The 13313-nt window shown below is 36.7% G+C and overlaps 1 protein-coding gene across 3 annotated transcripts in view; it reads left to right on the top strand.

Annotated features, from left to right (window-relative positions):
• LOC150078548 (uncharacterized) overlaps window positions 1-13313 on the top strand; it is a 732675-nt gene that overhangs the window by 64871 nt on the left and 654491 nt on the right. For all 3 annotated transcript variants that reach the window (XM_090384778.1, XM_090384777.1, XM_090384779.1), the window contains exon 4: window positions 10422-10559. In XM_090384778.1, coding sequence (XP_090240904.1) covers window positions 10422-10559 — 138 coding nt within the window. The remainder of the gene's footprint in view (window positions 1-10421; window positions 10560-13313) is intronic.

The following is a 13313-nucleotide window of genomic DNA, read 5'->3' on the forward strand; positions in this document are numbered from 1 at the left end:
TTCATTTGCTTTCGCCATTAGCTTTTTTTTTTTTTTTTATGGAAACCCCAAACACAAAAGGTATCAAAACCTACAGTACTTAGTACCGTGCATGGGTTGAAAGAGAAGTATGGAGGAAATTCCGGAAACTTTGCTCTAGAGACTAAACATGGGTTTCACCACTTCAAGCGTGAAGATGATCGATAGTTGAGAATCCTGTTCTAAAGCCAGCTTGCTCTTTTGGTTGATTCTCATCAAGTATTCTTTCTAATCTGTTAGTAATGACCCTTGTGAACAATTTGTAGATGTGGGATAACAAGCTAATTGGTCTATAATTTTCAATTTCTGATTTAGCTCTTTTCTTATGCAGCAAAACTATGATTGCATTATTCCACTCCTTAGACGTCACGCCTTTTCTAATGCATTTTGTGGAGTCTTGCCAGTTTTTGTGTCATGTCTCTTCCTCCCAATTTTAACAACTCTGCAGTAACTTCATCTTTCCCTGGGGCTGTCTGATTCTTCATTTTCTTCAATGCATGTTCTACCTCATCAAGAAGAATGTCGGATATGTCATGTGTTGCTAATTTGTGATCCATCTTCCCCACTGGTGGCATCATTCTCTCGCTCCTTGTATCCTCTATAGTAAGTCTTCTGCTATTTGTATTATGCCTTCTCTGCTATTTATAAGTACACCATCGCTATTGTTCAGTTTAAGTATCATTTGTCTTTCTGTATTACTGCTCATGGCTGCTGATTTAAGTCCTTTGTTTTCCTTTAATGCTTGTTCTACTTTTCTTGTGTTAAATCTTCTTATGTTCTCTCTGAGTCTCTTTCTATAATGGCTTTGCATAACACAGTATACTCAATTTTCTCCTTGTCAGTGTTTATCTTGTTCTTCATTTGTTGCCTTCGGTTCATCACAACAAGTGTTTCTTGACTAATTTTTTTTTCTTTGGATTTCTTTTTCCCTATAGGTTTCTTGGGCTTTATCACTTTCAGAAAGTCGTAGCATTCCTCGTCGATATCTTGGTTCTGAGCAGTCTGCAGAAGCTCAAACTTGTTCTTAAGTTCCAGTGCATATTGCTTTTTCTCATCTTCTGTTATCTCAAAGACCTTTGTATTATTTACTCGAGTCAGTTTATTCCTTTCTTTTCTTACATCTATATCAAGTGTGCATCTTCCCATTCTGTGATCACTTCCAACATGTCACAGTGGCCAGTCACATAACGCTAACAACACAGCCAAACACTACATGATAGTACACCTACACTACTACGCTGATTCGCCTTTATCAGCATGGTACCTTCATTTTATGCTATGGTGTTGCATAGTTTGGTTGGGACTGCGATACACAGTAAATAAATAAAAAAAAAGTCTCTGATTGTCTTGCTATATGAATTACCGACTTGTTTGTATGCTGCTCAAAGGGCGCCAATTTCAGGCTCCGGTCTGAAATTTATGTATGTGCCCATTGGTTCTTTTCCTTGGTAGTTTTCCTGGTCCATGGTAGTTCCACACACTACCATGGTACTGAATAATATTTAGTTTTATCCTTGCATATTGCAGAGTCACAGGTTTTGAGTATATTTTGTATAAGTGCTATTGCATGATCCTCCGGAGAAAGTTTAGAATATCAATTTGGTGGATAGTCTGTCATTGTTGAATGGATAGAAGCTGCAAACCTATCCCAGTCGGCTCGTTTGAGGGCATACCTGGTGATTGGCCGTCATAGGAGCTGAGTCCACCAGTTGAACTGAGGAAAAGGAAAATTACCCTATGATCTAATGTTGTCCATTACTCATTGACCCATGTTAAGTCTATGGGAGATATAACATGGTCACAGATTCTGCTAAAAACATAAATTGTGATTGGAGCCAGCCTGCTCAAGATCACACGAAGGGAGAACCCCCTCACCAGACAGTAGGAAGATTAAGGCGTGGAGATTAAGTCAATAACAATGGTGACCTCACTCCCTAGCATCTCATTATCTCTCCAAATTTATAATATCTATCTGATTATTCAATTAATAATTAATGTCAAATTGCAGAGAAGCAATGACCCATCAACAAAGATGTCAGGTAGAGAATGCACGAAATCTTTCAGAAATTCTTAGAACAGAAAGACTCTCACCAGTGGATTTCATGTGATGAAAATATCCAAGTGGTAACTGATTTTAGATTTAACACTGCATATTATTATTATTATTATTAGCTACATGGTGCAAGGAAGCCTGAAGCTTATGCTGCATCAGCCAAAAAAAAAAAAAATTCCCTGAGAGAGAGAGAGAGAGAGAGTCAAAACTAGAAGGAAATCACCAAGAAATAGAAGAATGATGATATCCAGCTCAGGACCCTGGGTGTGCCAAGCCCATACTTACCAGATGTGGGTTCCTGGGGATAATATATATCCATAGAACAAAGAGTATCAGAAACTAAGCAAAGTCATCAAGTGTTGTTTAAGCCAGGACAAACAGGATTATATCAATTGAAAGTGTAAAGAAATCAAATATCACAACAAACAAAACAACGCTAAGATGTATGATGTAATTAAGTCCTTAACACAAACGTTCCGACCAAAACTTAATATAATTAAGGACTCCAAAGGGGAAATTTTAACAGAAGAGAAGACAATTAAAGGAAGGTGGAAAGAATACTGTGAGCAGTGCTTCCGAGCACCTGCTGACACTAATGATCTGCCACCCCCTTTTCAAGAGTGATTATGAACCAGTTTCACTGAAGGAAGAAGTCGAAAAAGCCATCAGAGAATTGATGTGTGGCAAGTCACCTGGAATTGATGAAATCCCGGCGGAATTGATTAAAGCTATAGGTGTGAAGGGCTCAGTTTTCTCATAAAATGATTGTAAAATTTATGAAACGGGACGATGGCCATCAGATTGGAAGAAATCAATTTTCATTCCCTTACCAAAAAAAGGAGATCTTTAAATTTGCTCAAATTACTATTAGCCTAATATCTCAAGCTAGCAAGATTCTTCTTAAAATCACATTAAACAGAATCTCAAGAAAACTTGAAATGCCGGAAGAGCAAGCAGGTTTTGGAAGGGGCAGAGGAACCAGAGATCAGATCTTAAGTCTACGACTGATTATTGAAAAATGCAAAGAATTCAATGTTCCAGTCGTTTTATGTTTTATTGATTATGCAAAAGCATTTGATTGTGTTCAACATGAGAAACTATGAGAAACGGTGACTAATATGGGTTTCCCAATCCACTTAATTCAGCTGATTAAGCTACTGTATCAGGAACAGGATAGAACTGAGAACCAACATGGGAAACAAGGACTTTTTCACAATAGGTAATGGTGCCAGGCAGGGTTGTATTTTGTCACTTCACCTTCTTAATTTTTTTGCCGAAGATATCATGCGTGAAGCTTTGGAAGATTTAGAGACTAGCATCAAAATTGGAGGACTGAAGATAAACAACCTTTGTTATGCAGATCATACTGTGCTAATTTGCAGTTCTAACGATCATCTTAAAGAAACTCTGAGGAGAGTACGTGAAGCAAGTAAGAAAAAAAAAGGATTGTTTCTGAATGTTTGTAAAATTAAAATTATGGTGATTGGTGATAATCTCATTTTCAGTGAAGTGAAGTAAAGTAAAGTGAAGGTTAATTGGCAAGATATTGAAGGTGTTACAGGAGAATACTGCGTATTTCTTACTTGGATTGGAGAACAAATGTGAGTGGGTATTGAATAAAATTGGCAGGCCAAAAATTCTTCTTCATAGCATCAACAAAAGAAAACTCAAGTTTTTTTGGTCATATAGTAAGAAGGGAAAACTTTCTGCTGAAGAATATAATTGAAGGAAAAATCAAGGGGAAGAGGTGCAGAGGAAGACCTGCGACTAGGTGGAAGGATGGGATCAGTGAACTTCTGGGCATGACACTTTGTGATGCCGCTCCTGGAGCATATGATCGATGCAGTTGGAGGAATTTTTTGATGGCCACAACAGCTCCTCAGGGAGCTATGTGACTAGAAGAAAAAGATATCCATAGAAATAAATGATCGTGCACGAAGCAAAAATATGCATGACTGGATATGAAGATGGCCCACATGGTACACCTGACCAGAGTTAAGAGATCAGGGAAATCGAATTTACTTTAGATTAATAAATGCAGAAAGTTACAATCTGTAATGGTTCTCCTTTGATATAGAGGAGATAAACCAAAAAATTTATACTACTCATAGGATTTCATTTCAAATTTTTAGTATTAGCATTAGTAGAGGCATACAATGCAAGAAAGCAAGCTTATGCAGCATCAGCCAATAAAAAAAAAAAAGCACTCCCATTTTACCCCTCCGTTTGTTCCAAATCAGCCTTAAATTTATTGAGGCTATCAACTTCCACAACAGAAGATGGAAGTCTGTTCCACCAATCAACTACCCGCTGGCTAAAGGCAAACTTCCGCACATCTATCCTACAACTGTCTTTCCTCAATTTGAATTTATGCCCTCTCAGGCAATTATTCTGAGCAAGAGGAAGAATTTCATCCGCATTGAGCATACTCAAACCATTCAAGCCTTTATAAACCTCAGTCAGATCACCTCGCAAGTGCCTAGCCTCCAGACACTGTAATCTGCAAAACTTAAGCCTTTCTTCGTAAGAACAAACCTTTGTTCCATTCACAATATCTGCCTTTGATGTTTTGACCAACACCTCAAATTCATCAAATTTATTTACCAAACTCTTAGCATTGGTGTACACACAAGTATACATGCACCTGTTCCTATTCTTAGCTACCCTAACACAACCCATGTTTTTACATGTACTGCAATGACTCCCAGCAGTCTCTGAAATACCCTGCATCTATTTTTCCAGGCTGCTGCTCATTCCAATAGGAGCAGTGCAAGGATCACTTTCACCTCTGCCAGCAGCTACTGTTAATCTATTATTCCATGTATCCCCCCAAAGCTAGCAGTTTTCCGACCCACCTAATACTGCCTCAGTAGCATCAGCAAATATTCTTGCACCTTTCTATTTAATTGTTTTTTTTTATGTAAACCCCAAACACGAGAGGTATTAGAACCTATAGTACTTAGTACCGTGTATCCCATCCCTGTAGAAGCACTCTCTCCTGTTAACAAGCACAGACCAGGCTGAGAAAAATTCTACCCCTTGAGCCTTCCACAATCTCTCCAGGGCCAAATTGATCGAAAAGGCTCTCATCAACAAGGCTTTTAATTTAGATTTAAATATTTAGTACTATGTGCCCATACCTGGGAGGCATATTCCAGAATTGGATCAATGGTCATAGGATAAGCTATTATTATTAATTGAATATTACTGAAATCAAACAAGGTTTTTTTTAAGCCTACAGTTTTTGAAGCTCTGGCAATAATACCTAGTCTGACATCGATGTGGAAAAGCATTTCTCAAGATTAATAAGAAAAATCACTATGTTTGATCATCCAAGAGTAAATTTGTTTTTATCCCTGTTCCAGTATGCTGTAATCACGAATATCGTGGACTAATGTTATTAGTAGAGTCCCTCAGGGTTCAGTGTTGGGTCTATTATTGTTTTCTGTATTTATAAATAATATTGATGATGGTATATTGAGCTTAATGTTGTCCAAGTTTGCAGACGATACAAAAGTTGGCAGGGTTGTTAAGGACACTACTGATGCTATGCTGCTGCAACAGGATCTGGAAAGGTTGAGCAGATGGGCTGAGAGGTGGCAAATGAAGTTTAACATTGACAAATGTAAAGTACTACATATGGGAAACAGCAACCCCAGAGCAGCGTATCAACTCTGTGGTACTACACTGACAGTGGTAGAGAATGAAAAGGACCTGGGGGTAATTGTGCAGGCAGATATGAAGTTCTCTGAGCAGTGCAGACGGGCTGCAAGAGTAGCTCATGGTGTCTTGTCAATGATATACAGGAATTTTTCTAGCAGGGATAAGGAGGTGATTATTCCCTTGTATAAGGCAATGGTCAGGCCACACCTTGAGTACTGTATACAGGTCTTTCAAGAAGGATGTAGAGCTGCTGGAATGAGTACAGAGAAGGGCAGCAAGATTAGCGAATGGAACAAAGGGGTGCTCTTACGAAGAAAGGCTTAAGTTTTGCAAATTACAGTGTCTGGAGACTAGGCACCAGCGAGGTGATCTGATAGAGGTGTATAAAGCCTTGAATGGTTTGAGCATGCTCAATGCTGATGGGATTCTTCCTCTTGCTCAGAATAATCATCTTAGAGGGCATAAATTCAAATTGAGGAAAGACAGATGTAGGATAGATGTGCGGAAATTTGCCTTTAGCCAGCGGGTGGTTGGTTGGTTGGTGGAACAGACTTCCATCCTTTGTCGTGGAAGTTGATAGCCTAAATAAGTTTAAGGCTCAGCTGGACAGGTATTTCGAACGAACAGAGGGGTGAAGTGGAAGTGGTTTTTTTTTTTTTTTTTTTTTTTTTGGCTGATGCTGCATGAGCTTGCTTTCTTGCATCATATGGCTCTACTAATGCTAATAATAAATATCTTTTAAAGCTTTTCAAGTCATCAGCATTAGTGATTAATTTCCTACAAACATTCCTGGATATATCATTTAAATAAATGCCAAATAATAGAGACCAGAGGAAAACCCTGCAGCACACCCCTTTGAATAATAAAACAGGAAGAGTAGATTCCCCCCCCCCCCCACAGTACTGTACTTGGTCTATGAGTAAAAAAAGTTTTCCATTAAAAGGTATGCTTTTCCCAACATCCCCCATGCAATTTAGCTTGGAACAAATTAGAAAATGAAGGATGGTGTCAAAGGCTTTCTTATGATCCAAATATATATCTATCTGATTATTATATTAATAATTAATGTAAGATTGGAAGATTAATCATAGTGAATCTCCTATTACGGAAGCCACGATGGTCATCTAGTTTTGTTAGTTGTGAATTTTCTTATATGAGTGTATATTACATTTTCATTATGAATCAACAGGGCTTACCTTTATTTTTGATATAGGAAGCTTCTTTTCCAACTCTCCTTGTCCAACTCGCTAATAATTCATGGGGAAGGCGATATCAATTTTGCAAGACATTGTCATAAAGTTAGATTTTGGAGGTCTAAACTGGCTAAAAATTAGGGATCGATTTTTTTCTTTTTGGTGCTGTGGCAGGAGTTTTGAGTTAAATTTAGGGGTCTAATAATTGGATATGGGGTGGGGGGTGCGGGTTATTCTCTACATTCCTTAAGTCGGACTAGAACTTTTCAGGGTGTCATGTTCACAGGAAGAGAGCTACTCACAATTAATCCGAAACTTTTGTCTTATGTTGTAGTGTTTGTTCTTCACGCATGCGTATAAGTGACCAATCGTCGGACAATAGGAATGGCCTACGGATATTGATTGAAGTTGCATGTAGTTTCATCTCTAAGGTTTCTGCAATAAGTAGTTTGTAGTAGTTGTGTTGAATATTTATAATTTTAGTTTCATTAAAGCCGAATGTATGTCATTCATTTATGGTGTGGAACGAAAGTTCCGATGCATTTGAACGACCCGCCCGCACTGAAGCGAACAAAACAACACGAAGCTTCAGTGCGGGCGGGTCGTTCAAATGCATCGGAACTTTCGTTCCACGCCATAAATGAACGACATACATTCGGCTTTAATGAAACTAAAATTATAAATATTCAACACAACTACTACAAACTACTTATTGCAGAAACCTTAGAGATGAAACTACATGCAACTTCAATCAATATCCGTAGGCCATTCCTATTGTCCGACGATTGGTCACTTATACGCATGCATGAAGAACAAACACTACAACATAAGACAAAAGTTTCGGATTAATTGTGAGTAGCTCTCTTCCTGTGAACATGACACCCTGAAAAGTTCTAGTCCGACTTAAGGAATGTAGAGAATAACCCCCACCCCATATCCAATTATTAGACCCCTAAATTTAACTCAAAATTCCTGCCACAGCACCAAAAAGAAAAAATCGATCCCTAATTATTAGTCAGTTTAGACCTCCAAAATCTAACTTTATGACAATATCTTGCAAAATTGATATCGCCTTCCCCATGAATTATTAGCGAGTTGGACAAGGAGAGTTGGAAAAGAAGCTTCCTATATCTAAAATAAAGGTAAGCCCTGTTGATTCATAATATAATAGAATATAGGAAATATTGATCACTTAATAGCTCTCTAGTATCAAATTACATTTTCAATGATATTGCAAAGGGTGTTTGCTTTATCTATGTCTGACTCTAATTTAACATCCTTCTATGGCTGGCAAAGGTCCTGTTGATCATTGACACACCTTGAGCCTTTCTGCCATCTGCTTGTATCTTCCTCTGGTGTTATATTCCACGGTGGATCTTAGCCTTCTTGATGATGTTTCAACAGTAAGCCATCCGAGAAGACAGACTTCTTCAACTTCTTATTCTCATGATCTTTAAGTCCTGTTCTACATCATCTATCCATCTTTTCCGCTGTCTTCCTCTCACCCTCCTCCCAGTAGGTTTCCATTTCATTATACTCTTAGTTGTTCTGCTTTCATCCATTCTCATAACATGTCCCAACAAGGCAAGTCTTTGGCTCTTCAAAAATTTGACAATGTCTGCATCCTGAATAAGATGGTCAAGTTCATGGTTCATTCTGATCCTTGAGGATCCATCAGTGTCTTATACAGGCCAAAAACGTTTTGTAAAATTCTACGCTCGAACACCCTCAACAACTGCTCATCTTTACTTGCTAATGTATGCTGGAACAAACTTCCATCTGTCGTTGTGGAAGTTGATAGGTTAAATAAATTTAAGGAGGAACTGGACAGGTATTTGGAGGGAATGGTGTGTTTTTTTTTTGGCTGATGCTGCACTACTACTACCACCACCAATCAACTCACCCTGCTGATTTTTACATCTGTAAGCTTGATCAAGAGTTCCTGCAAAATTTCCAGTATTAACAGTAGTAAATATATTCATGGATACTATTATCGCTCTTGTAATTTTATCACTTTTATGAAGTCCCGATCAGAGTTGTTCTTAAAATACACTGAAAAAATGCCATTTATTGTATCAGTGCTGAGCTTTATGTTATCACTTTTTTTTGCTTTATAGTGGTTTATGCATGTACAGTGGAAGTGATTACATAATATCCTGATTTGTTCTTGTTTATACTCTGGCATGACCAGTAGGTCAGTCGAGTTTACAATAAATCATCAATACAAACATTAAGCATATTTAGCAGTAATGGGCTTGAATTCCAGTCCACTCAAAGAGTGCATGCAACTGCACTCATGTGTGTCCAGTTACTGCAGTTGCTTCATACAGTTTGTATGGTTGTTGGTGTCATTACTCCGTGAAAGAAAGTACTCTCTCTACTAATTCACAGTAGAGTATTAATCCTTTTCTAATTCTTGATTTTTATATATTCTTTATTTGCTTTTAATATTTTATATTGATTTACATTAATATTATGACAGTTTCATTTTTATTGATGACTTTCTCAGAAATAGTGGACAGTCAAATTAAAGTATTTTATATGGTTTGATTTTAATGTTTTATTTTTATCCGTTTCCACTTTTTTTATGTAGAAATGGTTGTATGTATAGTAAGCTACAACTGTTTAAATATTCACATAAATTAAAAAATAAGCTATCCTATGTGGATAGGGCTCTTAAAGTTATTCTTAAAACTACAAAAACTTTACTTTGCTGCCAAAAAAGTGTATGGGCCCATTGTTGAGGGTCTCAATGAAATCTGGCAGGTTTAGTAATTAAATATGTATGCAGTTACAATGAATTTATAAACTCTTCTTGCCTGGTTGTCTAAAGAATAAACATTTGGGACACTAATCATTTAGCACTAATCACTGAACTAATCATTTTGCACTAGTTGAATAATTAGTAAGTGATGTGATTGTTAGTACTGTTATGTGTCCTAATTTCACTTAGTACTAGTTAAATGAGGCGCCTCCGTAGCCAGGTGGGAAGGAGCAGCAGTGCGTAGCACACGCTTCTTGATTAGACCGGGGTTCGAGCCCGTCACCACCAAATATGGAGGATGCGGAAAGGTCAGGGAATGACCACCGCATATTCCCGGAGCAATATGGCCTTAGTTGCTAATGCTCCTAAAAACCAAATAACAACTAGTTAAATGATTAGGGCACTTAAAAAAGTACTCCTTTAAAGTTGGCAATGTAAAATAAGCAAAAAAAAAAAAAAAAAAAAAAAAAATTTCACTAGCTTGCAGTCACATTTGTGTCTGGAAAGGGTGTTTAATTATCAAATTAGCTGTTCCTGCATCTTTTGCTATGTCTTTCAGCTCTCTTAATTTGAAAATTAAAACTTAAAAGGCATTATATTACTTAAATGAACAGAATGATTTTAGAGTGCAGAGTGAATAGAGGAAAAAACAACCCCACCCCATGTCAATGCCATTAGGTTAAGTATCATGTTTCCTTTTAATTCATTAGTTGCACCTTTTTATAAACAGGTAAATGAATTTTCATGTACCACAAGAGAAGGACTAGCAAAAAAAGCTAGGGAGCTAGAAGAAATGGGAAAAGAAGAAGAAATAAGAGAATCTTTTAAAGTAGAAAACTACCTACAGTATGTACAAAAAGATGAAAAGGTAATATTTGATCATCATTTTTATGTAGAATTGTTTCAACAAAAATTGTATATGAGAGAGAGGGGGGGGGGCACAGCTAACTCTACAGGCCATAAGCATGCTTCTAATTTTTTAGGCCCTACTGATATAGCACTTATTTGTATTCTTAACTGTTATTTTATTTAATCATTCTGGACTTAGGGGAAGAAGCTACCACAGAAAGGCCTTCTATATATAAACAATAAAAATTCAGAATTAATAAATCAGTTAGTAGCCCTTAATATAGCATTGTGTTTCATCTGGATAAATAAGAAATATCTATCTCTTATTTATTATACAAGCTTATAAAATTGGTATAAAAATTATTCTTATTTTTCATTGCTACAATGAGGCAGTTATGAACCTAGTCTGAAAAGTGGCAGTTAAGCTTAAAAAAAAAAAAAAAAAAAAAGTGTTTATCCGAGGAAGAATACTCAAACATTGTTGAAGATAAAAAGAATGTACAAGAAGAAATACACTTAGATATGAAGCACACTCAGCAGTGACAGCAAAATATCACATATTTCTGTTTGTTTGCATGACATCAGGTTTCTTCAAAAATCACAAAAGAAAATTTGATTTTTCACAAAATTTTATTAATTTTGGCGGAATTTGTGCACTGAAATTATAACAAAATTGCTACCTTTATTAAGACCTTTATATTTAAATACATGTTAAAAACACTATTAAAAAAGCAGTGTGGTAAAAAGTCCACTAAACACTCACCTCTCATATTAAAAACTGATCTGTGATTGGTCAAATTTTCATTTCTTTGATTTTTCTTGCAGATCCTTCTATCTACTTTACAGTCTTCAACGTCCAGCAACAGTTGGTCATCATGTTGAAATTCCACCTCCCTTGGTACCTACCTCCCTCATTTCCATGTCTTTAATGTCCTGGTGAAATCTCTCACCCCTTTTCTTCACTAACACATCCTATATTTTCTGATAAGTAGTCAATTGGGAGTGTAAAAAATGTACCTCGCCTCTCATGTTGCAGCTCAGCTTCTTGAAGTTTACCGACATATTTTCAGTTGTATTCTTGTAGTCTGGATCCCTAAGAAGTTCTCAACAACAGAACTGAAGCTAATCCATGCCTGTTTTTCTCTTTTATTCATAGTTCCCTCAAAATTTTGGTCCCTTATCAGTTTGCAAATTTGAGGTTCAACAAAAATACCTTGTTTTAGCTTCTGTTGGTTGATTGATGGGAATTTAGTACAAAGGTAGTTGAAGCAGTAACTTTCTTGTGGTAAAACTTTCATAAACTGTTTCATCAAACCCAGTTTGATGTGCAAGAATGGAAGGAGGACAGTTTTGGGATCTACCAGTAGTTTATAAACTATGTTCTTTGATCCAGGCAAAAAACTGCCCCTCTTTGGCCATACCTTGACATCTATGTGCTTACTCCTTGCCCAACTGCCTCACTCACATAAAAAGCAAGGCATTTTTGTGTAGACTACATGCATATCCAAGTAACGTGCCTATCACACAGATCAACCAACCATGTTTTGCTACTTACTATTTGCCAACAACTTCAAGTTCTCATATGTTTCTTTTAAATGCATGGAATTAGCTACTGGAATTGACCCATATTTATTTCCATCTCGGAGCAACACACCTTTGAGTTTGCAAATTTGAGGTTCAACAAAAATACCTTGTTTTAGCTTCTCTTGGTTGATTGATGGGAATTTAGTACAAAGGTAGTTAACGCAGTAAAAAAGGCACTCTTTAATGAGTCAGTAAAAAGTCTCCACTGTGTAGGATTGTAACTAATTCCTAAATAGTCCATTAAGTAATTTATATTACTGCTAAAAACAATAGAATCGTCCTTAGAAAAGTAGGTGACTAGTTCTTGTTCTTGGTGTCTGTACCACGAGAAAAATGATTTTTGGACTTAAGTCTAGAACCAAGGATTTCTTTAAAATCCTTTGGTAAATTTAAATCTGTTACCAGACCATTGAGTTCATGTTGTGAAAACAGTTGGTCTGGACTCAGTCTCCAGGCATGTAGACTTCAGTTTCATCTTCAGAAGCTTCATTTTCAGCACTTGCCACTGCTGTATTCTCCAATATCAGTGAAGGGCATGGAATTGTCAGGTTATCTCTAATGGCAGATGGAATATTAGGATGCAAAAGTAAGTCATCATAGTGGTAATGCTTCAACACAGGTTCAGCAAACTTTATGTGGAGCCCATTGTTTATATCTTGGTCAATGAGTTTCACTCCAAAATACCACAGTACACATTTTTTATCAATTCTGTAATATCTTTCTTTTGCATGAGGGCCCTATAACTTCCACAAATATAACAAAATAAGTTTGGATTGCTCAAACACTTGTGTGAAGACATTTTATTCACTTTTCAGTGTATGTTTAATGTGATAACCACAAAAATAAACTGAACTCACGCTGATGAACACTGCTGCATGGAGCTCTCAAGGTCAAGAAACAAATGATTGAAGGCATGTGATGCATGCAATCATCACCAGGATTTACACACATGCCTTCAGTCATGAGTAAATCCTGGGAATTTTTAAATTTAATGTACAAATTCCCAGGATTTACTCTAAATACATTGAACAATAGAACTCATGACATCAACTTAAGTGATTTGTGAAAAAATATGTGATAGAAAAAACAAAACAAATAACCTTTCTGTAATCAGCATAAAAAACTGAGTTCAAAAACAGCTATTAGTTTACAAATATCAAAAACCATTCACAGTGGTATAATTTGTCAA

The sequence above is a fragment of the Mastigoproctus giganteus genome, chromosome 11 (genome assembly GCF_048544385.1).
Source record: "Mastigoproctus giganteus isolate SK-2022 chromosome 11, ASM4854438v1, whole genome shotgun sequence".
NCBI classification, from domain to species: Eukaryota; Metazoa; Arthropoda; class Arachnida; order Uropygi; family Thelyphonidae; genus Mastigoproctus; species Mastigoproctus giganteus.